Source organism: Chelonia mydas, chromosome 4 (assembly GCF_015237465.2).
Source record: "Chelonia mydas isolate rCheMyd1 chromosome 4, rCheMyd1.pri.v2, whole genome shotgun sequence".
Lineage (NCBI taxonomy): Eukaryota > Metazoa > Chordata > Testudines > Cheloniidae > Chelonia > Chelonia mydas.
In genome coordinates, this window is record NC_057852.1 from 110,565,388 (window position 1) to 110,592,618 (window position 27,231).

At 42.8% G+C, this 27,231-nt stretch overlaps 1 protein-coding gene across 4 annotated transcripts in view; it reads right to left on the bottom strand.

Moving 5' to 3' along the window:
• Positions 1-23,131, bottom strand: part of NCAPG (non-SMC condensin I complex subunit G) — a 42,706-nt gene extending 19,575 nt beyond the window's left edge. For 2 of the 4 annotated variants that reach the window (XM_043544608.1, XM_037898013.2), the window contains exons 1-13: positions 20,770-23,131; positions 20,246-20,358; positions 19,206-19,412; positions 17,423-17,651; positions 16,501-16,646; positions 15,173-15,257; positions 12,927-13,119; positions 7,039-7,188; positions 4,923-5,063; positions 3,802-3,925; positions 3,055-3,144; positions 2,691-2,870; positions 2,041-2,151 (exon numbers count right to left, since the gene is read on the bottom strand). In XM_043544608.1, coding sequence (XP_043400543.1) covers positions 2,041-2,151; positions 2,691-2,870; positions 3,055-3,144; positions 3,802-3,925; positions 4,923-5,063; positions 7,039-7,188; positions 12,927-13,119; positions 15,173-15,257; positions 16,501-16,646; positions 17,423-17,651; positions 19,206-19,412; positions 20,246-20,356 — 1,767 coding nt within the window. In that variant the 5' untranslated portion in view covers positions 20,357-20,358; positions 20,770-23,131. Of the gene's footprint in view, positions 1-2,040; positions 2,152-2,690; positions 2,871-3,054; positions 3,145-3,801; positions 3,926-4,922; positions 5,064-7,038; positions 7,189-12,926; positions 13,120-15,172; positions 15,258-16,500; positions 16,647-17,422; positions 17,652-19,205; positions 19,413-19,922; positions 20,186-20,245; positions 20,359-20,769 lie in introns of those variants that run through there. The other 2 variants (XM_043544609.1, XM_043544610.1) reach the window with 2 other exon arrangements.
• Positions 23,132-27,231: the final 4,100 nt, after the last annotated feature.

Sequence of the window (27,231 nt, forward strand, 5' to 3'; positions counted from 1 at the left end):
GACTTGCTACGACATGTTTGAAAAGCAGTTATTAGAAAGTTAATGTTAAGAGACCTAGAGTGCAACATATTCACGTGTGCTTTTGTACCTAGTGAGTGAGTCAACCAAAAAGTAGGACTCTATTCCATTGCTAATTGAAGACAAAATATTCAGACTTGAGAGTAAACCAAGATAAATGGAGCCTACACTAGAAGGTGAAACACTGGTTTCCAATAATTGACTCATCATATCAGTTCAAATATTCTGATGAGTTTCAAAAAAAAAAAAAAAAAAAAAAGATTCCGAAGTTATAAATTCAGAAGAATTGCTCCATGAAGGGCCCATACAATATTTTGGTTTAGAGCAGAGAGGTTTTAGACAAAATATAATTAAACACATAATTTATGGTTAAGTAAAAGCCAAACATACAAAAACTCTGTTAAAAAAAAGTTATCCAGCTCCAAATCACAGAAAATACAGAGTGAACCCCACAACTACATACATCACCTTCTCTCACAGACATCAAAATCCACTTGCAAGCACACACCAGCCCTACCACAAGGAACTCAAACGACCCACACTAACATGTTGTCTGGTGATTTACTTTTGATGCCCACCTCATCTAATTATCATTACAAGGGGATGACCAGCCTAGGAAAATGGCTTGAATTTCGCACACTAAAACATACAAGTTCAAACAAACTCACTCCTCTGGCCCAGAAGATCAGTGTAAAAGAATGGAAGCAACCACCTAAGGACACACAGGAGACACTGCACAAGAAACTACTAACTTAAATAAAAACCTCTCTCGCTAGAGAGATTGCATGGATCACTATACTGACTTATACTGTCCATATTTAATGGTTGTAATTCTAGAGAAAGACCACTGTGTAAAAGATTACTCTGGACAGATGGAGAGATAGAACAGATACCAAAAAACACCAGCTTCTGTAACAGCCATTGGATCAATGCAACTTATTTCTTCCAGACTTTTCTTGGTCAGACTGACAGGTAAAGGGACTTCAGGCAGTCCAAAGCACTCAACTTGAAATCCCATAATCAAAACTACTAGAGTTGAGCAGCATACCTCGTCAGAAAGATTTGGTAAGTCTGAAATTGCCTTTTTTATATTCCTCAACACAGAACCATTTCACTCCACATAAATCTTCAGCAGTATTAACAACCAGAGGGGAAAAAGGAACAAAGTATCTCATCAACACAAATAAAAGGACCTGCATCATTTGAGCGCTCAGCTTCAGCCATTTTAAGGTCAGCTACTAGATAGGTCAAGTGTATACAGGCATCCCTGAAATGGGAGCAAGACTGAATTGGTTTCTCAGTAAAAAAAGTTGGGCTTCAACTTCTACTGGGATTTCCTACAAGGAATCTCAGCACTCATTATCTTGACCTAGGTGGCAGAAATACACATTTCAGCCTCTTTCAACATAAGGAGCAGCTTAGAAGCAGTAGCATGAACTGCTATGGTTTCTTTCTGCTTTGAATCTTTTTACAAAGATAAAAGTAAATATGAAGAGTAAAAGCTAGCAAACAGAGGCACTACTGATGCGACACTCCCACAAAAAACAGACACTAGGAAAGGGAACACAAACACAATAGTAAAAGTCCATGAACAGTGCTAAACTTTACTGGAGTTTAGTTGCTCCTGGCTGGCAATTTAGTTGACTAAGAATGAAGTAAACACCCATCTACCAGTATATCAGGAACTTATGTATAAGAACCAACATGTTTAGCAAACCAAAACAGCACTTCTCAGCTCACTGCATTAATACCAAGAATGCTGTTTAAATTAGCTTATAAAGGAACACTAAAATACATCACACACACACACAAAACAAAATGCAAAGATTGAGATGTTGACAGAGAAGATGACACCCCCATATATACACAAAGAAATTGACAACTACAAGAAATGTAGTGTGAAGATGCATTACAAGAACTACACCATTTTCCATGATACTTAAGAATCTTTCTATTTTCATTTTATTTTTTCTATTTTCTATCTTTTATACTTGTAAAGTTGTACTATTTATTGCCACATACCAAGGATTCAATGATCCCATTCATTGTTGGGCCTATTTCTTTAGAAAGGGACATCTGCTTGAGGAGTTCATAACACATCAGTAAACACTTCAGTAGTGTTTCAGGATCATTCTTTAAGAAAAGAAAAAGATTTTCTTTACCAGGAAAGGGAGAAAGAAAAACAAAAACAGATAATCATATATTTTCTATGCAAGTAAAATGTTCTCTTTACACTATATTCTGACTATCAGAGAATGCTATATCCACCTACAGGACTAAAAATGAAATAGAACTACAGTTAGCTGAATTTGTGGTTCGTTTGTCATTAATTTTCACTTAAGGTTAGGAGCACTTAGGTAGGATAAAAACCCTTTTATAAAATAAAGTTTTAATTATAGCCTCAAAGTACATAAACTGCACAAAACAGCAGTTATATTGTAAAGCATTTTTGATAGAGTATATTATAATTTACATTTGAAATTTAAATACAAAACACGGACAACTGGATAAACAATGAAATGCCTGTTAACAGCTTAAAAAAGATATTAAATAAGACAGTCCTGTTCACCTGTTGAAAACCAAAGTGAACTAAAATATCACTGATATCAAAACATGACCAGCACTTTGGGGGGGGCGGGAGCTGGGGGGGAAGGAAAGAAAGGAAGTAGAACCTTCTCCACACGCATTTCTTTAATTTCAGGCTGTTCTGCTTCTTTTATCAGATCACTCTTAATGCATTCCAGCTCTGTTATTTTCTCTTTTAACACCAATGCACGATTAAAATCCTGCAGAGTAACACATTCCTCCAAAGCTTCTTTTGTTTCCAAAAGTTTCACTTTTATTTCAGCCAGCTAAATACAAAGAAAATGAAAGTCACAACACTGTACCTGATTTTTATTAGCTGTAAAATAAATGCTAACCTATCTAAATCAGTTAGTCAGTAACACATATATACTAAGTGTGCTGTCTGTAAAAGTACATAAATTTAAATAGCCACTGTATCCATTTCCCGTAAGTTACCTAAAATTCATTTACCTTAAGTTGTTGCTTTCTTATTTCAGCTGCATCTATAGGAGTGTCAACTGTAACAATGGGCTCACGAACCTCTGAGATAATTTCTGCAACCTAATATTGGATGCAAAAGTTATTGCTATTAATACCACTTGTTGTCATTGGTCTGACTCTCAGATCCTATATACCATACATACCTGGACATGCAACATTAAAAAAGTATCATCCCTCTGCATAAATCCTGAGCTTTTAGTCAGGAGACAGATTTCTTTAGTAGATAAAACTACTACAATAAATCCCAAAAAGATTAGTGACCCTTTTTGCCAATATATTGCCCTACCATGCAAGAGGTCTAGAATTTCCTGGTAGCTAGCTGAGTCTAGAAATGTGATAGAAAGGACTGATGCCTTCAAAAAGAGGAGTAAGGGCTTGTGAATGTTCTGGTCAAAATTGGTTGAGATCTGCCAAGTTAGGAGACACTAAATATTGCAGTTTGTGAAAGGGCGCCACTTTTTAAATTTAGTCGTATTTTCAAGAACAATCCATCAACGTTCAGAAAGCACACATTCCAGGTTGTGGGTGTGCACATGGCTTATTTAACTTCACAGTTCACATCTCTTAAGGTGAATGGTGAAAATGAGACAAGACTGGAAGAGAGGACCAGAATGGCATGTTTTTGCAAATGTAACTATAGTGATTGCTGCCACTTCCACTAAAATAATCTGTCAAGGCTGTGTATCACGTGGCCTAGAAACAACTGAAACTACTTACAGTATGAATTCTCCTGTCATCATCTTTAATAATGCTGAGCAATCTCTCGACAAGTGAAGATATAAGGGATGTTGAAGTAGTAGGTAGAATAAGAATCTCCTGCAAGACAGCCAGTAGACGCTTCCTGTGTTTTTTTTAAAAAAAGTGAAGTGTTACTGTTTTTCAAATTACACCCTCCTTTCTTAAAATACTGGGAAAACACTCAACAGCTAAGATTTAATCTACTTTATTTATTTTGAAAGACATTTGCTAGTAAAGTACTAGGTTGTTCTTAGCTGAACAGTATTTACATGCATTATTCAATTTTTTTAACTCAATATTATTTTCTTCTGCTTTCACTAGTTGACACCAAATTTTCTATGAAGTGTGACCTATTATCTAAATAAAAGTGAGAGAGCACTCAGAGTTTATAATTAGTGAAGAGCACTTCTATTTCAGTTCTTTAATTAAAAACTCATATCTTCCCAGGAGCAAAATGTCTTCAGTAGTCTGATAGTACAAAACAACTTTATTCCTTCAATGCCTGCACAATGCAGTAAACCAAAACAAGACTGTCACACCTGCAATATTAATGTGCAGTTATATCTGGAAAAAGGAAAAATGTGGCATTGTGGGTTTTCAAGCTTATTCTCTCTCAATTACTTCCATGTCAAGTTTGCTTAAGTTGCAGGTAAAAATGGTTTTAATTAATCAATTAAAATAGTAAAATCTGCTTGAAATCTAAAATGGAATCAATGCCTTTTTATTTCTAACATCACAGTTCATGAAGAGGCTGTTTACTTGGAACTTAATCAACAATTCTCTTGATTATGAGCAAGTCAGAAAGGAAAAGAAATGAATTCACTCCCCCACAGTGGTACTAGGTCTGCATTAATAACAGAAGTATTTTAAATGTATTGTTCCACTGAAGTAAGCAGCTAGGACTCTGAATATACACAGAAGCAATCCTGTTAAGCAAGGTGAGGACATTTTTCCAATCAGCACAGAACTGTAATATTTTGACTGGCTGACATTTTCTTCTTTAGGAGTACATTCTAGATGTAAGCAAGCGGTTTTCCATAGTAAAGGCCAAGAAGTCAGTAAAACAAACCTGTACATGCATACAATTTTACAAAGCTTACCTTCCTCCCTCTTCAGTGGTATCCATGCAGCCTATAATAAGAATCAACTGCTGACCTATAAATTCTTTTGTCAACAAGTTTTCAATACAGGAAAAATCTTCCCTTTGTTCTTCACTCAGAACTGGCATGTTCTGAAGGTAACTGAACACAAAAGACAGTTGTCATTAAATGCAGAATCTCTATTGCAAAGTCAAAATACAAAAAAGTGTTCCTTCCTACTTCTGTGTAACAAAATGGTTTATATTTTACAGGATGAAAAAGTTAGGAAACAGGGACAGATATAAAACTGATGACCTTCAATTTGTGAAAAAATGTTTCCAAAGAACAGTAAATTAATAGTTTCATCCCCATCCTCTAATATGCATACCAATTTGCCAGTTTCTTTACGGTATGCATTGGGTATCATAGGGAAGGGATGCACCTCAATAATCTTAAACAGTCAAAGCTAAGGGCACGTCTACACTACAAAATTAAGTCGACTTAAGTCAACGTACAGCCACCTCGGTAACTAAATCGGTGTTTCATGTCCACCTTATGCTCCTTCTGTTGGCGGTGCATGCCCTCACCAGGAGCACTTTCACCAACTTAACTGTGTGGGGCATTGTGGGGGCACTAACAGCTGGAGCCCCACCCCCATCCTGGGGCTGACAGCCTAAGCTGTCAGCCCCTGGCAGCAGAACTCACAGCTGGAGCCTCTCAGCCCCATGGAGTTCCAGCTACAGCCCTCTCCCACCACGTAGGGTTGACAGTCCGGGCTGTTAGTCCCAGGGCGAGAGGGCTCCAGCTGTGAGCCCTGCAGAGGACTGACAGCCAACAGGCAATGTAAGTAACACAGTGTCTACACTAACATTTACTCCTGGGGGAATTCTGAGCCAAAAAATTCTGCAACAAAAAAATAAAAATTATGCGCACAACATTTCCAAATTCTGTAAAATACCACATATTTTATTTGCCAACATAATACAATATCATCACACCAGTTTCAATTATTTTTGGTCATTTATTTCAAAATACCTCTCAGCAAGTATGTCTGTAACAATACAGACAACAAAAAAGATTCAGAACATGTTTAACAAATAGATTCTTTACTGGGCATATTAATACAGAACTTCGAGTAATAATTCATTTACACTACAATACAGAACCGTATTTCCTGCACCCCACAGAAGCAGTGCAGGGGGAATCAGGGGTAACAGAGTTGTTGAGGGAGAGGGAAGTAATTGCTGTGAAGGAGCCTGGGTGTGAAATTGAAGGGTTGTTGGGTATAGGTGAGTAAAGTATGGAACAGGGTTTTTCGGGGCTAGGGAGAGATGGTTAGGGAGCTTCCCCCATGCAGATCCTGCCTGACCCCTAGCCTGTCAAATTCAGTCAGGTACATCTACCCCTGCACCCCCATGTGTCCTTGCACCCCCTCCCCATGTGTCTCTGTGCCCCAACTCAGCCATCCCCTTCCTCCTGTAGCTCTGCATCTCCCTCCCCCTCTGCCCATGTGGTCCTGCAGCTCCACTCCCATTCAGCCCCTGCCCCAATTTGTCCTTCTCCACTAACCCTCATGAGCCCGTCTAACCCCCCAGTAGCCTCACGCTGTCTGTCCCCCCATAGCTACATCTCCTGACCTGGCCTGGCAGGTGCTGAGTGAAGAAGAAAGGCTCTCTCTCTTCCCTAGCTGGCTGGGAGCTGCTGCTATGTTCTAGCAGCACAGTACCCTCTGGTGGGAAAAAGGTGGAACTGCAGCAACATTCCAGCAGCAGCTTTTTTCTGCGCAAAAAATTTAAATTATGTGCGCTCCTTAATTATGCACACACGCAGTGGCACAGAATTCCCCCCAGGAGTAGACAATGGGTCGCCCTAAGTACATCGACCTAAGCACTACACCTGTTGCGGAGATGGAATTAAGTCCATGTCGTGCGTGACTTACATCAGAGGGAGCTACATTTTACTATAGACACTTACAGAATGAAATTGACGTAATCTGTACTATACGTTTTAGTATAGACATTTACAGAGTTAGGCCGACATAATCTGACCTAAATCTGTCGTGTAGACCACCCCTAAGAAATATTCTCAGCAGTTTTTCCTACATTAGTGGTAATTAAGCATTTTTAAATAAAATTACCTCAACAGATAATCTGCATATGTGGCAGGTTCTGACAAAATCTGCTCCATCAAAGCTTCACCTTCCTCCCCTTTTGATTTTAGATACTCACAAAGGGATCTCCAATATAAAGCACTCTCAGCAGTTAGATCTTCCACTGGAATCAATTTCCTAAAAATAAAGAGAAATAAATACACACACACACCCCTGCTGAGATCAGTTAAAAATATTAGAAACCTAAAAGACAGAGAAGATGGGTGAGATATCATCTTTTATTGGACCAACTTCTGTTGGTGAACGAGACAAGCTTTTGTGCTTACACAGAGCTCTTCTTCAGGTCTGGGAAAGGTACTCAGTGTCACATCTAAATACAAGATGAGAGACTGTTTAGCTTAAGTAGTTAACATACATTTCAAGGGACCATTCAAGGTGAAGTCAACCCATTAACACCCCGCCAGTCATAGGTGTGCACAAAGGGCAGGGGTGTTAGTGGGTTATAGATTGTTGTAATAAGCCATAAATCCAGTGTCACTCTTCAGTCCAGAATTTTTCGTTTCTAACTAAATTATGGATTTAAGATTCCACGCTTGTCTTTTTAAAGTGTTGTGTAGGTTTCCTTTGAGAATGAGGACGGAGAGGTCAGATACAGAGTAATCACTTTGTGAAAAATGCTCACCCACAGGTGATAGGAAAATGATAAAAGACAAAAACACCCTGTCTGAGTTCATTCAAGAGCGTAGCGATTGTTTGGTTTCACCCATATAGTTATTGGGACATTTAGTGCACTGGATGAGGTACACCACATGTTGTATATGCATGTGTAGGACCCATGGATCTTGAAAGGTGTGTGGTGAAGGGTGTTGATCACTGTTGCAGCAGAAATCTCTCTTTCAGGATGCAGACTTCTTTCCTGAACCCCACCTTCTAGCCTTCAAACAACCCCTCAACCTCATCATCAGAAGCAAGCTCCCCACAGACCAGGACATACCAACTCAAAACAGCACCAGACCCTGTTAGAACAGATGCAAAAGCTGCTTCACTGCTATGATGATCAACACCCCTCACTCACAATAATGCATCTTTCAAGATACATGGGTCCTACACATATTACTTCCCTACTCAAACTCTACAGTCCCGTTTATAGGGTCAAGGACCACAATGGCCCTTTTAGCCACAGCATCACACCGGGACTTCACATTTAGCTGATTAAACAACATAACTGCCAAGTCTTTTTCAGTTTCACTGCTTTCCAGGACAGAGTCCCCCCACATCTTGTAAGTATGGCCTACAGTCTTTATTCCTAGATGATCTGCTTGCAGCCACCAAACCAATCAATCCAGCTCACACAGTATCAGTGACTTGTCCTCTTCATTATTTACCACTCCCGCTTTTTATATCATCTGCAAATATAATCAGTGATTATCTTGTTTTCTTCCAGGTTATTGACAGAAATATTAAATAGCATCGGGACAAGAACCAACCCCCGCAGTAGCCCATTATAGACACCAGCTCAGCGATGATTCTGTTTACAATTACATTTTGAGGTTCCACGTTGCATTTAGCTGTGACCGTCTCATTATGTTTCCCAGTCTTGAAGAAGAGCTCTATATAAGCTTGAAAGCTCGTCTTTCTCACCAACAGAAGTTGGTCCAATAAAAGATATTATCTTATCTAGGATTACCATACATCTGGGTTTTCCTGGACATACCACTGTACCTCAGATGTTCTTGTTAACTGCTGGAAATGGCCCACCCTTGATTATCACTACAAAAGATTTTCTCCCCCCTGCTCTCCTGCCGGTAATAGCTCATCTTAAGTGATCACTCTCCTTACAGTGTGTATGATAACACCCATTTTTTCATGTTCTGTGTGTATATAAATCTCCCCACTGTATTTTCCACTGAATGCATCCGATGAAGTGAGCTGTAGCTCACGAAAGCTTATGCTCAAATAAATTGGTTAGTCTCTAAGGTGCCTTAGTCTCTAAGGTACTCCTTTTATTTTTGCGAATACAGACTAACATGGCTGATACTCTGAAACCTATCATTATGCAAGGCACTGCATTTAGCCGTATGGAGTGGAAATCTATCAACTTCATGAAAAAACTCATACAGATACAGACAGACATCATCTTCCTTTCCAAATGCAAACAGATGGACATCGTACCAAAAGGATACTCTTAGCCCAGCAGAAGAATCTGTCCTATCTCGGGGCCTCTCCTTCTGTCCCTCCACCCCCACGAACATGATACAGTTCTGTGGTGACCTAGAATCCTATTTTCGACATCTCCGATTCAAGGAATATTTCCAACACACCTCTGAACATCATACTAATCCACAGAGACCTTCCTACCAACACTACAAAAAGAAGGATTCTAGGTGGACTCCTCCTGAAGGTCGAAACAACACACTGGACTTCTACATAGAGTGCTTCCGCTGACGTGCACGGGCTGAAATTGTGGAAAAGCAGCATCACTTGCCCCATAACCTCAGCCGTGAGGAACACAATGCCATCCACAGCCTCAGAAACAACTCTGACATAATCAAAAAGGCTGACAAAGGAGGTGCTGTCGTCATCATGAATAGGTCGGAATATGAACAAGAGGCTGCTAGGCAGCTCTCCAACACCACTTTCTACAAGCCATTACCCTCTGATTCCACTGAGGGTTACCAAAAGAAACTACAGCATCTGCTCAAGAAAATCCCTGAAAAAGCACAAGAACAAATCCGCACAGACACACTCCTGGAACCCCGACCTGGGGCAATCTGTCTGCTACTCAAGATCTATAAACCTGGAAATCCTGGACACCCCATCATCTCAGGCATTGGCACCCTGACAGCAGGATTGTCTGGCTATGTAGACTCCCTTCTCTGGCCCGACGCTACCAGCACTCCCAGCTACCTTCGAGACACCACTGACTTCCTGAGGAAACTACAATCCATTGGTGATCTTCCTGAAAACACCATCCTGGCCACTATGGATGTAGAAGCCCTCTACACCAACATTCCACACAAAGATGGACTACAAGCTGTCAGGAACAGTATCCCCAATCATGTCATGGCAAACCTGGTGGCTGAACTTTGTCCTCACCCATAACTATTTCACATTTGGGGACAATGTATACGTTCAAATCAGCGGCACTGCTATGGGTACCCGCATGGCCCCACAGTATGCCAACATTTTTATGGCTGACTTAGAACAACGCTTCCTCAGCTCTCGTCCCCTAATGCCCCTACTCGCGCAACACTGATGACATCTTCATCATCTGGACCCATGGAAAAGAAGCCCTTGAGGAATTCCACCATGATTTCAACAATTTCCATCCCACCATCAACCTCAGCCTGGACCAGTCCACACAAGAGATCCACTTCCTGGACACTACGGTGCTAATAAACGATGGCCACATAAACACCACCCTATACCGGAAACCTACTGACTGCTATTCCTACCTACATGCCTCCAGCTTTCATCCAGACCACACCACACGATCCATCGTCTACAGCCAAGCTCTACAATACAACCGCATTTGCTCCAACCCCTCAGACAGAGACAAACACCTACAAGATCTCCATCAAGCATTCTTACAACTACAATACCCACCTGCTGAAGTGAAGAAACAAACTGACAGAGCCAGAAGAGTACCCAGAAGTCACCTTCTACAGGACAGGCCCAACAAAGATAATAACAGAACGCCACTAGCCATCACCTTCAGCTCCCAACTAAAACCTCTCCAACGCATCATCAAGGATCTACAACCTATCCTGAAGGACGACCCATCACTCTCACAAATCTTGGGAGACAGGACAGTCCTTGCCTACAGACAGCCCCCCAACCTGAAGCAAATACTCACCAGCAACCACACGCCACACAACAGAACCACTAACCCAGGAACCTATCCTTGCAACAAAGCCTGTTGCTAACTGTGTCCACATATCTATTCAGGGGACACCATCATAGGGCCTAATCACATCAGCCACACTATCAGAGGCTCGTTCACCTGCACATCTACCAATGTGATATATGTCATCATGTGCCCCTCTGCCATGTACATTGGTCAAACTGGACAGTCTCTACCTAAAAGAATAAATGGACACAAATCAGATGTCAAGAATTATAACATTCATAAACCAGTTGGAGAACACTTCAATCTCTCTGGTCACTCGATTTCAGACCTAAAGGTCGCAATATTAGAACAAAAAGACTTCAAAAACAGACTCCAACGAGAGACTGCTAAATTGGAATTAATTTGCAAACTGGATACAATTAACTTAGGCTTGAATAGAGACTGGGAATGGATGTGTCATTACACAAAGTAAAACTATTTCCCCATGTTTATTCCTCCCCCCCCCCGCTCCTCGGACGTTCCTGTTAACTGCTGGAAATGGCCCACCTTGATTATCACTACAAAAGGTTTTCTCCCCCCAGCTCTCCTGCCGGTAATAGCTCATCTTAAGTGATCAGTCTCCTTACAGTGTGTATAACAACACCCATTTTTTCATGTTCTGTGTAAATAAATCTCCTCACTGTATTTTCCACTGAATGCATCCGATGAAGTGAGCTATAGCTCACGAAAACTTATGCTCAAATAAATTGGTTAGTCTCTAAGGTGCCACAAGTACTCCTTTTCTTTTTATCGTTCAAAGATTCATGCAGGAGAGCAGATGTCGATAAAATCCTTTTTAAAGACTTCTGCAACCAAAAAGCCAGCCATGGAAAAGCCAGCCACTTCTACCTATGTTTAGCATAATTGACACCTTTATAATGTATTACTTTATTAAAATGTTCTATGTGTTTGAACGGTGTCAGTAGGGTTCTATATTATTTTATTCAATGTTTTATGCGTAAAATGTGTACTGTATAACCTGTCATTGTGAAAAGGTACAGTTTAGGCGAAAAGAGCATAGTCAAAGGCGAGCGTGGTGACATTGAAAATGCCTCCCCCTTTTATCCCATTATTCCCCGGTATACATCGTTTTGGTATCCGCTGCCCTTTTCAATAATGCAATCCCGATATATACAGGGGACCCCCTGTATTAGCAATCCAGAGAACTTCTCAGCCAGCTCTTTTAAAACTCTTGGATGCAAGTTATCCAGAGCTGCTGATTTAAAAACATCTAATTTTAGTTGCTGCTGTTTCATTCCAATAGTAGCTTAGGAGGATATTAAAGTATTTCATCCTCATTGAACATGACATCATCTGTTTTTCTCCCCAAATTCAAAACAATTTATTAAACCCTTCCAGTTCTTCTGCACTATTGACAATTCTGCCACTTCCATTGAATAAGGACAGTTACCATTGTTAAGGTTCCTTTTGTTTCCAATACTTAAAAAAAAAAAAAAACAAAACCTCCTTATGGTCCTGAACTCTGCTGGCTATAGAGTTATCCTTGTAACCTTTTGCTTCCCTCATCAATTTTCTACAATTTCTAGTTTCTACTATACATTCATTGCTATCAACTTCCCCTTTTTTCCTTTTGCTGTATATTATTTTGTATTTCTGCTTGAACTTCCCCTGTAAGCCAGGCTGTTTTGTTAACCAGTGTAGCCTTCTCTCTCAATAGTGGGATTGTGGCTTTTCAGGCACCTAGCAGCATGTTCTTAAACACTTTCTAATTATCACTGAAATTTTTCTATTTAAAAAATTCTCCCAGCTGATTTGGCTCAAATGTTTTAAACTTTGTTATTTAAAAGGGCCAAGTTCACAATCAAAAAAAAGAAAAGAAAAAAAAGAGAAGACAGACATTAAAGATGGTCAAATGCGTAATAATCACTATGATGTTCACGGACTTCATTTCCCAGCACACAGAACAGTTTCTCCTTTCCCATTAAAAAGACCCCAATAAACTGATATCCCATGCTGAAAGTTGAAAAATGTTAATCTTTTAGATACACAAAGCTGATTTACATACCTGTTATCAAGGTTTTTGCAATTTTGAACTAAGTCATTAAGTGGAGATAACGAAAACATGGCATTAAGCACTGAGACAGCCACTTTGGGGCAGTTTTCTACATCCAACCGATGAAGCAATTCTAAGACATCCCCCTCAGTCAACCGTAACCAGGCTTGAAGAAGTTTCTTCTGCACCACCTCCTTAACAGCATCTATTCATAGAAGAATTGAATTTATATTCACAGGATTAAGTACATTCCCCATATACTTTTGGTACTCTGGGATTCTTAGAAACTAATGCATACATGAAGACCATAAGGAAACAAAAACTGATGTAGTACTACTGTAGAAAAAGAGCAGCTACTTACATTACTGTAAGGAATGGTGGACAGATTCACCAATGGCTATTAGTCAAGATGGTCATGTTACCCCATGGTCTGGGTGTCCCTAAATCTTTGACTGCCCTGTTCTGTTCATTCCCTCTGAAGCATCTGGGCCAGCCATTGTCAGAAGACAGGATACTGCGCTAGATGGATCCTGGGTCTGACCCAGTATGGCAATTCTTATGTTCTTATTATTATGAGAATTGTAGTCCTTCTAGATGTTTTGTCTGTGTGGATCCCACTTGTGGTGTGCACAAACAGCATGCGTGTGAGATTACAATCTCTTAACCAACAGCGTTCTGCTGGCCATGCTTGTGTTTTGCATGTTTCTGTGCTTCTTCTCCCCCCATGAGACCACATATAGCAGAGCAGCCCCAACCTCTCGGTTCCCTCATACATTTCAAATATCAAAAGAAATGAACTCCAAAGGAGTGGGGACAGACAGATACTCATGAGACATGGATAAAACAGCTTGAAGAAACAATTACCATAAAATAACATTTTTTAAATCTGTGTCCATACAGACCTACTTGTGGTACATAGCTAGCATTTCCCAAATTAATAGGAAGGTCTGAGAAGTCCTAGCTACAGCTAGATAAACAAGGATTGCAGAACTGCTCTTCTGAATTTAGCATCAGATCTAATGACCATATCTAGAGTGTAATGTTTGGTAAAGTTATGGACTGAGTTTACTCTGCTCAGTATATCTAGATAAACTAGGGTTTCCAACTTTTTTTTTTTTTTTTGCAAATAGAAACACTCTTGCCCTGTCCCGCCCCTTTTCAGAGGCCCCACCACTTGCTCACTCCATCCCCCTTCCTCCGTCACTCGCTCTCCCCCCGCCCTCGCTCATTCACTCATTTTCACAGGACTGGGGGAGGAGTTTGGGGTGCGAGCTCTGGCTGGGGGTGCGGACTCTGGGGTGGGCCCAGGGATGAGGGGTTTAGGGTGCAGGAGGGGGCTCTGTGCCGGGGCCAAGGGGTTCAGAGTGTGGGAGGGGGCATGGTCTCTGGGCTGGGGATGCGGTCTCTGCGGTAAGGCCGGGATGAGGGGGTTGGGGTATGGGAGGGGGCTCTGGGCTGGGCCTGGGGGTTGGGAGGGGGTGAGGCTGGGGATGAAGGAATTGGCTCTAGGCTGGGGCCAAGGGGTTCAGAGTGCATGAGGGGGCTCCGGGCTGGGGCAAGGGGTTGGGTTGCAGACTCCAAGAGGGAGTTTGGGTGCAGGAGAGGGCTGGGCAGGGTGTTGGGGCATAAGAGGGGGTGTGGGCTCTGGGCGGCGCTCACCTCAGGTGGCTCCTGGAAGCAGCGACATGTCCCTCTGGCTCTTAGGCACAGGGGCAGCCAGGTGTTCCCTGGCCCATGGGAGCTACAGAGCCGGCGCTCCAGGAGGGGGCAGCAAGTGGTGCTTCCCTGGCTGCCCCTGCGCCTAGGAGCCAGAGGGATATGTCGCCGCTTCCAGGAACTGCATGGAGCTGGGTAGGAAGCCTGCCTGCATGCAACCGGACTTTTAACAGTCCTGTCGGCAGTGCTGACTGGAGCCACCAGAGTCCTTTTTCAACCGGGCATTCCAGTCGAAAACCGGACACCTGGCAACCCTAAGAAAACTTAGTAAAAATCACAATACAAAACTTTGCATTAAACTGTTCACATTTTACACATATAAAAAAATTGTGACATTGTATGACTCCCTGAAATCCTCTATGACCTAACTGAACTCTATTATGTACCTACAGCCTGTAGTATTCTGCCTTCATATTACTTTTATACTATATCTTCCGCATTTTCTTTTAGCGTATTTTTTTAAATACCTGAAAAATAAACATTTAATGAAATGGATACCCTATAAGCCAAAACACACTCAGAAATTCAAATAGTTCTCTCACCAGATCTGTCATTAAGTCCTTGCTGCAGTAGTTTTACTCTCTGAGCTATGGACAAAGCTCTCATGTGAACTTTTTCTGACAAAACCTTAAAAAAAAATTAAGTAGACATTGATATTTTACTATCAAAAGCATGTCTATAAATTACACCTAGCAACTTGAAATTCAACACCGCAAGCTCTCTTTATGGTTCTGAATGCGAAAAACCCTAATAGAATATTTAAGAATTTAAACACACAAAGCTAAAAAATTCATTTATTGTTTCCACAGCAACTATAAATCAGCCCTCTTGCCATAATCCTAGACACACTAATAAAGCACTGATATCTATGATCCTTAACATAACTGAGCAACCAGACCGCCCCTTCACCTCTTCCTCCCACCCCCACCCCACTTCATTTTTCCTCAGCACAGCTCTGCTTAGCTCTCAGTGCAGAATTGCTTAGCTCTCAGTGCAGAATTGGAGTTTAAGTCTTCTTTCCTTCCTGGCTTAAGGGAAAAGATTCACAAGTAACACTCTGAATAAGAGTGACTTTCCCTTTAAAGCACTAAACAGAGAAGCCAAACGCGTCTGTAATGATAGAAACAAGACTGCTACATTAATTAAACCCAATTTTTTTTTCTTCCAAGTCCACCAATATGAGGATTCAGCCCAAAAACAAGTTAGATTGTTGAGGGACTCTATCAGACAAACTATTTAAGATATAATTAACATTTGTTAATCATCCCAAATATTTTGCTTGTATGTGGTAGTTTCTTTTCCTTCAGACTATAAGTTCTTTGAGGCAGGAAGCATTTTCTCTTTTGTGTTTTAAACAGCACCTAGCACATGTGAGTGCCACCACAATACTATTACTAGTCATTCGTATTACAATAGTACAAAAAGCACACTCCAAACAAGTACCACTCCAATACCAATAGCCAGGTTTTAGGAAACAATAGCTATAAATACAGATCTAAAGTTTGATTCACAGCCACAAATGTGGATGGGTAGAGAGAGACTAATAGGTAGTAAGGGGATGGACTATTTATGCTTTCTGTTCCTGAAGAGCTGGCAAGCCCACGTACTCTACCATACACCACTTTTACAATGGAGCTCCATGAAGGTTATATCATGAATGAAAAAAAAATGACTACTACTTCTAAAGGTTCAGGAGATGCTACTTGAAAGATTCCTTTAAGCTATCACTCTCTTATGCAGTGACTTTTCTGGTAACTGAACACACTACCCATTTTAGCTACTTTTCTTCCTGGAAATACCTTATAAGCTTTATAAAAACATATACCAAGTCTCTTAAAGCCTTGAAACTGAAATTAAGAGACCGGTTTACCTCATATGCCAGTTTCCTGACAGCCTCTTTTACATCCATAGTGCGGCCTACAATTTTTGGCAAAGTCTTAGCTGATGGGGCAATACATGACAACACTGCACGTCTCACTTCTGAACTTGAATCATTTTCAAGCAAAGCGTTGTAAACTGAAAAGAAAATATCAGTCATTAGCATTGCATTTCTTAAAAAATAATCATCATCATAACATAAAACCCATCTTCGAGATGCCTGCAAACACAACATGAGAAATAGTTCAAATTAATTAAAAATTCTCTCTGTATAACCCTTATGCTGTAGGCACTTTGTAGAACACTCTAAGCCCTAACTATAACAAGCAATGACCTTTTGTGTCAGTTAAGGGTCCCAGGCCTCAGCTTCCCTCAAGACCAAGCCTCAAGCAGAACTTTCAGTTCAGGGTCTTTGATTGTGGAACACTCCCCTATAAACCAAGAACTGCAATCTTCACCAGCTGACTTCAGGCACAACAGAAAGCCCACTTGTTTTGGCAGGCTTATTCTGATTTTTTACTTTGCATTACTTTATCTGTTAAATCTCACTTCTCTCAACCTTTTGTCGGCATTTAAAAAGCCTTTTATTTGATGGTGCAATATTGGGTTGGCAGTCTATTCAGCTAACATCTTTATTTTGATTTGTGTTTTACTGTATGGCCCTTTATGCTACTAGATTAACTAGTTTAATATGTTAAGTAAATTTTAAATGTTACAGATTCAAAGAATTTCTATCCTATTTATATATATCCATATCCACACACAATTGCATTACTAGAATGAATAAACAAATGACAGCTACATTTTTGTACAATTTCAGGTTTAGTCAATACCTACAAAGAAAATTTTAGAAGAGATTAAGTCAACTGTGCTTACTAAAAGAAAAGATTATAAAAAAGGATATACAAACACACCATTAACCACAGGACAGTTCTCATCACTAGGATCCTGAAGTCTAGCCAATGCCAGTACAGCTTGGATTCTCACATTTGGAATCTTATCCTTCAGTCTAATTAGCATGGCTTCATTAATTTTATCAAAGAGATCATCATCAATCTGGGCATTTTCTGGCATACTTCCCAAAAGCTTATTAACAAGCTGGCACACTCGAAGTCTAACAGCATGGCTGTTCGCACTGTGAGACTAAAAACAAAAGTCATCAAGACAGTGACCAAAGGGTTATGATTTTGACCACAAGTACGATACAACAAACAAGTTATACATCATGTATAACTTTCCCTCATTGTTACATCACACATACATATTGATGTATAGCTACTTAATACTGTGGGTACACAACAAATACACATTTTTACTCTAGAGCCAATAAATCACAACTTAGACTGTATATCTACAAAGACTTATACATATGCTTAACTTTACTATTGTGAGCAGTCCCACAGAAATCATGGTAGTAAAATTAAGCAAAGTCTTTGCAGGATTTGGGCCTTAAACTGTAAAAGAACAAGTATTTCCTAATAAGTATTATACAACACTAACTATAATATGCTTCCTCACAGCCCCCAATAAACCAAAACTGAATATGAAGAGCCTGATTGTTCTTTGAAAATGGGGGGGGGGAAATCATTGTTTTAGTATTACCAATTTTGATTGGCCATTGTAGTCACATAGACAGTCCCCTCCCAAAAAACAAGTTTTGTAGTTTTCTGAAGCTACCAATTTCAAAAGCAAACATACTTCTATTTGTGATTTCTTGTTATTGGAACACTTAAATTTCATTAAAATAATAATAAAATAGTACAATAATGAATGCCCTATTTAGGCAAGATCTACATTAGAAAGTTTTGCTGATTTAACTACATTGGTATACTTAAACGAGCAAAACTCTCCTAGTGCAGACATAATATATCTGCATGGCAGTGCTTATATCAGTACAAGCAGCAAAGAGTCTTGTGGCACCTTATAGGCTAACAGATTTGTTGGAGCATAAGCTTTCCTGGGTGAATACCCACTTCGTCGGATGCATGTAATGGAAAGCAGTTTCCCCTCCTTTGGTGTTCACACTACTAGAAGAGGGCCTCATCCTCCCTGACTGAACTATAGACCTGTTAGTCTATAACAGATGTATTGAGCATAAGCTTTCGTGGGTCAATATCCACTTCGTCAGATGCATGTTATGGAAATTTCCAGAGGCAGGTATAAATATGCAAGCAAGAATCAGGCTAGGGAAAAAGAGGTTAGTTCAATCAGGGAAGATGATGCCCTTTTCTAGCAGTTGAGGTGTGAACACAAAGGGAGGAGAAACTGCTTTCCACTACTTGCATCCGACGAAGTGGGTATTCACCCACGAAAGCTTATGCTCCAACACATCTATTAGTCTATAAGGTGCCACAGAACTCTTTGCCACTTTTACAAATCCAGACTAACACGGCTACCCCTCTGATACTATATCAGTACAGTTTATTCCTATTTGGGGAATTGGCATAAATGATACTGTATAAGAACTTTTATACGGATATGAGCACATTTGCACTAGGGCTTTTACGGGCATAGCTACTTCAGGCAAAAATAAAAAATAAAAAAATTACTCCCCTAGCCTAGCTATGCTGGTAAAGTTTAGACCAAGCCATAGATTTATATAGTGTTCACTTGGTACATACATTACAATGCCAAGATTTTCCCTTAGATGGAAATTTCACCATCACATTAATAATTTGATAAATGTTGTCATGGTACCTCAAGCAGAAAATTAAACAAATAACTCAGAAGTGAGTTTTCTTCTTCTTCCTCATTACCATCTTCTTTCTCCAGCTGATCAAATGAAGTAACAAACTTAGCTGCAAAATTTATCACTTGTTCCACTGCTGGTTCCCGCTTGTAGATTATCATAGGATACTTAAGGTAATGAACAAACTCCTCATGAAAAACCATCCTATCCTTCAGCTGAAATATATCAAACACAGAATGTTAACAATCTTTCCATGACAGAATCACAGAAAACAGATTGTGTCTCAGATAGGCAGCTCCAATTTAGGTCTTTATAGGTCTAAAACTGTAAGCACAGATCCACTGCACAATGTGCTTTCAGCACAATGTCCTGCTTAGTAATTGAGCTGTCACAATTTATGCCATAGTTTGAACTCTAGGCTCCCCTGTAAGTTCAGCTCAAGAAGCTAAAACATTAAAACTACAACTTGGTGTGTCTACACCAGTCTATAGAGGTTCTTATACCACTTCATCTCTGTAGTGCCTTACTACTTTCCAATAGTGCATTAGACAATGTGAGTAACATCGGTCATATGTAGTTCATACTCTCTCATCTTCTTCCCTGGGGGAGAATATTGTGTGCAGTGTAGTGAACTGTTTTTTGATAGAGCTTTGTTTCTAGGTTTTTTTTAATGTACATGCTGCTATGCATGTTAGAGAAAGCAAGGTCAAAAATAATAATAATACCTAGTTTGTTTTTCATCCACATAGCTCAAAATGGTTTATAAAGGGAGTCAGTATTATCCCCATTTTACAGATGAGGAAACCGAGGCACGGGGCAGAGAAGTGACTTGCTCAGGATCACCCAACAGGCCAGTGGCAGAGCTGGGACTAGACCCCAGGTCTCCCGAGTCCAGTGCTCTACCCACTAGGCCACACAGAAGCAGCACAAGCTGCACTTACAATGGAAGGTGTGGAGGTTGGCCATGGCCCTTAGTTCAATCAGCATTTTAAAGTGTGTTCCCTCCACCTCTGTTCCTCGTGTGGACAATCCCTAGGACGATATTCACCTGATTGTAGGTACGCTTCAAAGCTGCCACTAGCTTTGCATGGTTCTGATGAGGTTTCTGAGCCATCTCGAACGCATCTTTGATTTGCAGCAGCTTCTTCTCCGCTCCCATTGCTGGGGAGATACGAGCACGTCATTTCCCAGGGAACACTACGGGGCCGCTGCAGGGCCCAGAAGACCCACGCAGCCCTGCTCATGCCCACGGACCACTCGGGCCACGCGGCAGAGCTGGGGGACTGTTTGCAGCAAGGAGTTTAAAGGGGAGTTCTCCCAACGCCTTTGCAAATGTCTGTCGAGTTCGCCAAGTCGTTTCGACTGACCCTCCCCACGCATACCTACAGGGCGGAGGGGGGCGGCTGCGCTGGATGCAGGAGCCTGCACCCCCCGTCCCGCCCCGCCCAGCTCCCCCCAGCGCCGCCCCGCCCGTGCGGAAGGAAGGGGGGGCGGCAGCTGCGAGACCCCGGGGACTCGCGTGGTCGGACCAGGTAACACCCGCCCACGCCCGGGGGAGCGGCCGCCTCTCACCTGCCGGGCCCCGGGCTGGGAAGCGCTGATCTATCGCGTCGGTCGGTGTCGGCCCCGCTCCGGCCCTCGCGCCCCGGCCACAGCTCCCGCGCTGCTACCGTTACCGAGTTCAAATTTCTCCCGAGCGCCACGAGCAGTCTCGCGAGAATTCCGGTCGGGGAGCGAAAAGCAAGAAGGGGGAGGAGGCACTTGCAAAAACAGCCGGGCGACTGAGCAGTCGTAAGAACAGCCGGGAGAGTTCGGGCTAGCGGGCCGTGTAGCAGTGGGAACAGCCAGGGGAGGGAGTGCAGTCGTAGGAACAGCCAGGATAAGGGTGAGCGGGCCGTGAGTCGGAACAGCCGGGGGAGGGAGTGCAGTCGTAGGAACAGCCAGGATAAGGGTGAGCGGGCCGGGAAGTCGGAACAGGCGGGGGAGGGAGTGCAGTCGTAGGAACAGCCAGGATAAGGGTGAGCGGGCCGGGAAGTCGGAACAGCCGGGGGAGGGAGTGCAGTCGTAGGAACAGCCAGGATAAGGGTGAGCGGGCCGGGAAGTCGGAACAGCCGGGGGAGGGAGTGCAGTAGTAGAAGAGCCGGGAGCTGGCGGGAGAGGGAGGGGACACAGTCGTAGGAACAGCCGCCTGTGCGGGGAGCGGTGCGGACCGCAGCCGGGAGGGGGCGCAGCCGGATTTCACGCAGCCTGTGGGGCACGGCTGGCGGGGCGCTGGGTTTCTGGTGAAAGAAGAGCAGACGCTACACCGGCAGAGAGGCTGCTGGAACGAAGGGGGTGGGGGGTGCTGCCCCACCCCCTGGCTTGAAGTGGTTTCCAGTATAATTTGGCGGAATGGTTCTCAGCACTCCCATTATAAAAACTGTTCCAGCACTCCTACCACTTGGTGCAGATTGCCAAAGCTGTCCATTGGGGGGGGGGGTACCACATTAACCATGTTTGTTACATCTGGACACCAGTGAGTGCCCTGAGCGGTGCCCTAAACCAGGGGTGGGGAACCTATGGCCCGCGGGCCAGATCCGACCCGTTGCTTAATTTCATCCACACCACAGCAAGTCTTGGCGCCGTGGCACAGAAGCCCCCAGCCTCGGCGCTCCCCCGCGGGGCTGGAGCCGGGACTGTCGGCTCGCCCCACTGCAGGGGGAAGCTAGGGTTGCCAGGCTGTTAAAAAGCCCGGTTGGCGGCGCAGCAGGGCTAAGGCAGGCTCCGTGAAGCTCCCAGAAGCACCTAGCATGTCCCTGTGGCCCCTAGGGAAGCGCCATGTGCTGACCCAGCCCCTAGCACCAGCTCCGCAGCTCCAATTGGCTGGGAGCCTTTGGGAGCTGCAAGGGCAGCGCCTGCAGGCACGGGCACCACACACCGCACAGAGCTGCCGAGCCACGCCTTCGACTAAGGGCCGGGCATGCCGGTCACTTCCGGGAGCTGCGTGGAGCCAGGGCAGGCAGGGAGCCTGCCTTAACCCCACTGCACCACCCACCGGTAGCCACCTGAGGTAAGTGCTGCCTAGCCAGAACCAGCACCCTGAACCCGCTTCTGCACACCAACCCCCTCCCCCAGCCTTGAGCCAACTCCCACACTCCAATCCCCTTGGCCCCAGCCCAGAGTCCCCTCCTGCATCCCAAACACCTCATCCTCCACCACACCCCAGCTGGAGCCCTCACCGTCTCCTGCACCCCTGCCCCACCCAAAGCCCCCTCCTGCACCCTGAACCCCTCATTTCTGGCCCCAACCATGCAGCCCTCACCTCCTCCTGCACTCCAACCCCCTGCCCCAGCCCAGTGAGGGTGGGGGGAGCGAGCGGTTCAGGGATAGGGCTGGAGTGAGTGGCGGTTGGGGCCTCAGAGAAGGGGTGGGGCAGGGGTGTTCAGTTTTGTGCAATTAGAAAGTTGGCAACACTAAGGGAAGCCCCAAGCCTCCATGTTGGTTCAAGTGGTCATGAGCTAATTCAGTTCAAACTGAACAGAAGGATTAACAAAAATAAATCTGCAACTAGGATTTTTGATTTCAAAAGGGCTGACTTTCAAAAATTAAGGAAATTAGTTAGGGAAGTGGATTGGACTGAAGAACTTATGGATCTAAAGGCAGAGGAGGCCTGGGATTACTTCAAGTCAAAGCTGCGGAAGCTATCGGAAGCCTGCATCCCAAGAAAGGGGAAAAATTCACAGACAGGAGTTGTAGACCAAGCTGGAGGAGCAAGCATCTCAGAGAGGTGATTAAGAAAAAGCAGAAAGCATACAGGGAGTGGAAGATGGGAGGGATCAATAAGGAAAGCTACCTTATTGAGGTCAGAACATGTAGGGATAAAGTGAGAAAGGCTAAAAGTCAAGTAGAGTTGGACCTTGCAAAGGGAATTAAAACCAATAGTAAAAGGTTCTATAGCCACATAAATAAGAAGAAAACAAAGAAAGAAGAAGTGGGACCGCTAAACACTGAGGATGGAGTGGAGGTTAAGGATAATCTAGGCATGGCCCAATATCTAAACAAATACTTTGCCTCTGTCTTTAATGAGGCTAATGAGGATCTTAGGGATAATGGTAGCATGACAAATGGGAATGAGGATATGGAGGTAGATATTACCATATCCGAGGTAGAAGCGAAACTTGAACAGCTTAATGGGACTAAATTGGGGGGCCCGGATAATCTTCATCCAAGAATATTAAAGGAATTGGCACATGAAATTGCAAGCCCATTAGCAAGAATTTTTAATGAATCTGTAAACTCAGGGGTTGTACCATATGATTGGACAATTGCTAACATAGTTCCTATTTTTAAGAGAGAGAAAAAAAGTGATCCGGGTAACTACAGGCCTGTTAGTTTGACATCTGTAGTATGCAAGGTCTTGGAAAAAATTTTGAAGGAGAAAGTAGTTAAGGACATTGAGGTCAATGGTAAATGGGACAAAATACAACATGGTTTTACAAAAGATAGATTGTGCCAAACCAACCTGATCTCCTTCTTTGAGAAAGTAACAGATTTTTTAGAAAAAGTGAACGCAGTGGATCTAATTTACCTAGATTTCAGTAAAGCGTTTGATACGGTGCCAAATGGGGAATTATTAGTTAAATTGGAAAAGATGGGGGTCAATATGAAAATTGGTTAAAGGGGAGACTACAGCAGATCATACTGAAAGGTGAACTGTCAGGCTGGAGGGAGGTTACCAGTGAAGTTCCTCAGGGATTGGTTTTGGGACCAATCTTATTTAATCTTTTTATTACTGACCTCGGCACAAAAAGTGGGAGTGTGCTAATAAAGTTTGTGGATGATAGAAAGCTGGGAGGTATTGCCAATTTAGAGGACAGGGATATCATACAGGAAGATCTGGATGACCTTGTAAACTGGAGTAATAGTAATAGGATGAATTTTAATAGTGAGAAGTGTAAGGTCATGCATTTAGGGATTAATAACAAGAATGTTAGTTATAAGTTGGGGACGCATCAATTGGAAGTAACGGAGGAGGACCTTGGAGTATTGGTTGACCACAGGATGACTATGAGCTGCCAATGTGATATGGCCGTGAAAAAAGCTAATGTGGTCTTGGGATGCATCAGGTGAGGTATTTCCAGTAGTGATAAGGAGGTGTTAGTACCGTTATACAAGGCACTGGTGAGACCTCATCTGGAATAGTGTGTGCAGTTCTGGTCTCCCATGTTTAAGAAAGATGAATTCAGACTGGAACAGGTACAGAGAAGGGCTACTAGGATGATCCGAGGAATGGAAAACCTGTCTTAAGAAAGGAGACTCAAGGAGCTTGGCTTGTTTAGCCTAACCAAAAGAAGGCTGAGGGGAGATATGATTGCCCTCTATAAATATATCAGAGGGATAAATACCAGGGAGGGAGAGGAATTATTTAAGCTCAGTACCAATGTGGACACAAGAACAAATGGATATGAACTGGCCATCGGAAGTTTAGACTTGAAATTAGACGAAGGTTTCTAACCATCAGCGGAGTGAAGTTCTGGAACAGCCTTCCAAGGGAAGCAGTGGGGGCAAAAGACCTATCTGCCTTCAAGATTAAACTAGATAAGTTTATGGAGGAGATGGCATGATGAGATAACATGATTTTGGCAATTAATTGATCTTTAACTATTCATGGTAAATAGGTCCAATGGCCTGTGATGGGATGTTAGATGGGGTGGGATATGAGTTACTACAGAGAATTCTTTCCTGGGTATCTGGCTGGTGAATCTTGCCCACATGCTCAGGGTTCAGCTGATCGCCATATTTGGGGTCGGGAAGGAATTTTCCTCCAGGGCAGATTGGAAGAGGCCCTGGGGGTTTTTCGCCTTCCTCTGTAGCATGGGGCACGGGTCACTTGCTGGAGGATTCTCTGCACCTTGAAGTCTTTAATCCATGATCTGAGGACTTCAATAGCTCAGACATAGGTGAGAGGTTTATTGCAGGAGTGGGTGGGTGAGATTCGGTGGCCTGCATTGTGCAGAAGGTCAGTCTAGATGATCATAATGGTCCCTTCTGACCTTAATGTCTATGAGTCTATGTCTTCACCCACACACATACCCTGTGGGGCTGGAGCCACAAGCACTGGCTCGCCCTGCTACAGGGGGAAGCCCCGAGCCTCCGCGTGTCTAGCCCACAATTAATTTTTTCTGTGGGTCAATGGCCCCGATAGAAAAAAGGTTCCCCACCCCTACCCTAAACAATGCGGGTTAGTGTGTGCTTCTAACATTGCCAGATTGTGATTTTATAACAAGCCTCATGATCATGCCCCAGCTCCTGGAATCACATTATGAGGAAGGAAAAATCAAATGCATGACTACAAAATGGGGAATAACTGTCATCTAGGCGATATTACTGCTGATCTAGTATCAGCAGTTGTAGTGGACTACGAATTAAGGGGTTGTAGTGGACTATGAACTGAATACGAGTCATCAGTGTGATGCAGCTGCAAAAAAGGGTAATGTGATTTTGGGGCGGGGGGGTTAACTGGAAGGTTGTATGTAAAGACACAGGAGGTAATTATCCCACTCTACTTGGCACTGTGAGGCCCCAGGGGGGAGTACTGTGTCCAATTCTGGGTGCCACAATTTAGGAAGGATGTGGACAAATTGGAAAGAGTCCAGAAGAGAGCAACAAAAATGATACTAAAAGGTTTAGAAAACTTGATGTACAGTATAAGGAAAGGTTGAAAAAATTGGGCACATTAGTCTTGAGAAAAGAAGACCAAGGCGCAACCTGCTAACAGTCTTATATGTTAAGGGCTGTTATAAACAGGACAGGGATCAATTGTTCTCCATTTGTTTCCTAACTATACGGGTAGTTAAGTTCTGGAATAGGCTTCCAAGGGAGGTCGTGGAGTTCCCGTTATTGGAAGCTTTTAAAAACAAGTTGGACAAACACCTGTCAGGGATGCTGTAGGTTTGTTTGGTCTTGCCACAAGGCAGGGGGCTGGATTTGATGATTTCTCGAGGTCCCTTCCAGCCCTGCATTGCTATGATGATGTGAGAATCTCAGCTTCCATTTAAAAAAAGTGTCTAGCCCATATGAAAAGATTAAAAATAAACCTGTAAAGGCTCAAAAACAAGCAGATAAGTACAACCCCCCCCCCATTTTTCAAGATTTTATTTTTGGGGGGGATGCTTCATTCATGCTTTGTTACCACTTGATATTGGCAATACTGTACTACATATCTGGTGTTGAGGAGACTGAGGGTATGTTTACAGGTTTCAGAGTAGCAGCTGTTAGTCTGTATTCGCAAAAAGAAAAGGAGTACTTGTGGCACCTTAGAGACTAACAAATTTATTTTAGCATAAGCTTTCATGAGCTACAGCTCACTTCTGCATCCGCCCTGAGCCCCATGAGCCAGAGTCAGCTGATCCAGCCCAGCAAATGTGTGTTTTATTGCAGTGTAGGCATATCCTGGGAGACTTACTCCCAGCTGCAGTGTAGACAGACCCACAGAGGGAGCACAGGCACAGCCAATGGGAAGAATAATGGCTAGAGGGAGCTCAGTGGACTCTTTAGAGTAGGGAGGTGAAAATCCCCCTATAAGGTATATTGAAAAAATAATGCAGATGTTCCAGTTACCTGAAATTTATAAAAGAATAAAATTTAACCACACAGTAGGAAGGGTTGGGGTGATTTCCTTGTCTCTGTTGGAGATCAGCACATATTGACTATTGCTGAGTAATTATTGCAAAAATAACTTTAGTAAAAGGTGAACTTGGCCAGGTGGCAAAATTAGGTCTTATTGGATGGATGCACACACCAACTGCCTAGAAACAGTATGTTTTTATTCCAATGACTAAAGAAGTTTAGGCTTTTATAGATTGAATAAGACCATCAAACACAAGTGCTGCTTCATGAGAGTGGGTGAGGAAGTCATGTCTAAACTTCAAAATGCAGGAGTATTTTCACTTTTAGATGATGAAAGCCAAGAGTTTTGGCAGGACCAATAAGATACAGAAAGTGCAAAATTCTGCACATTCAACTTCCCTTTTTTGTTAGGTAGCTTAAGAGACT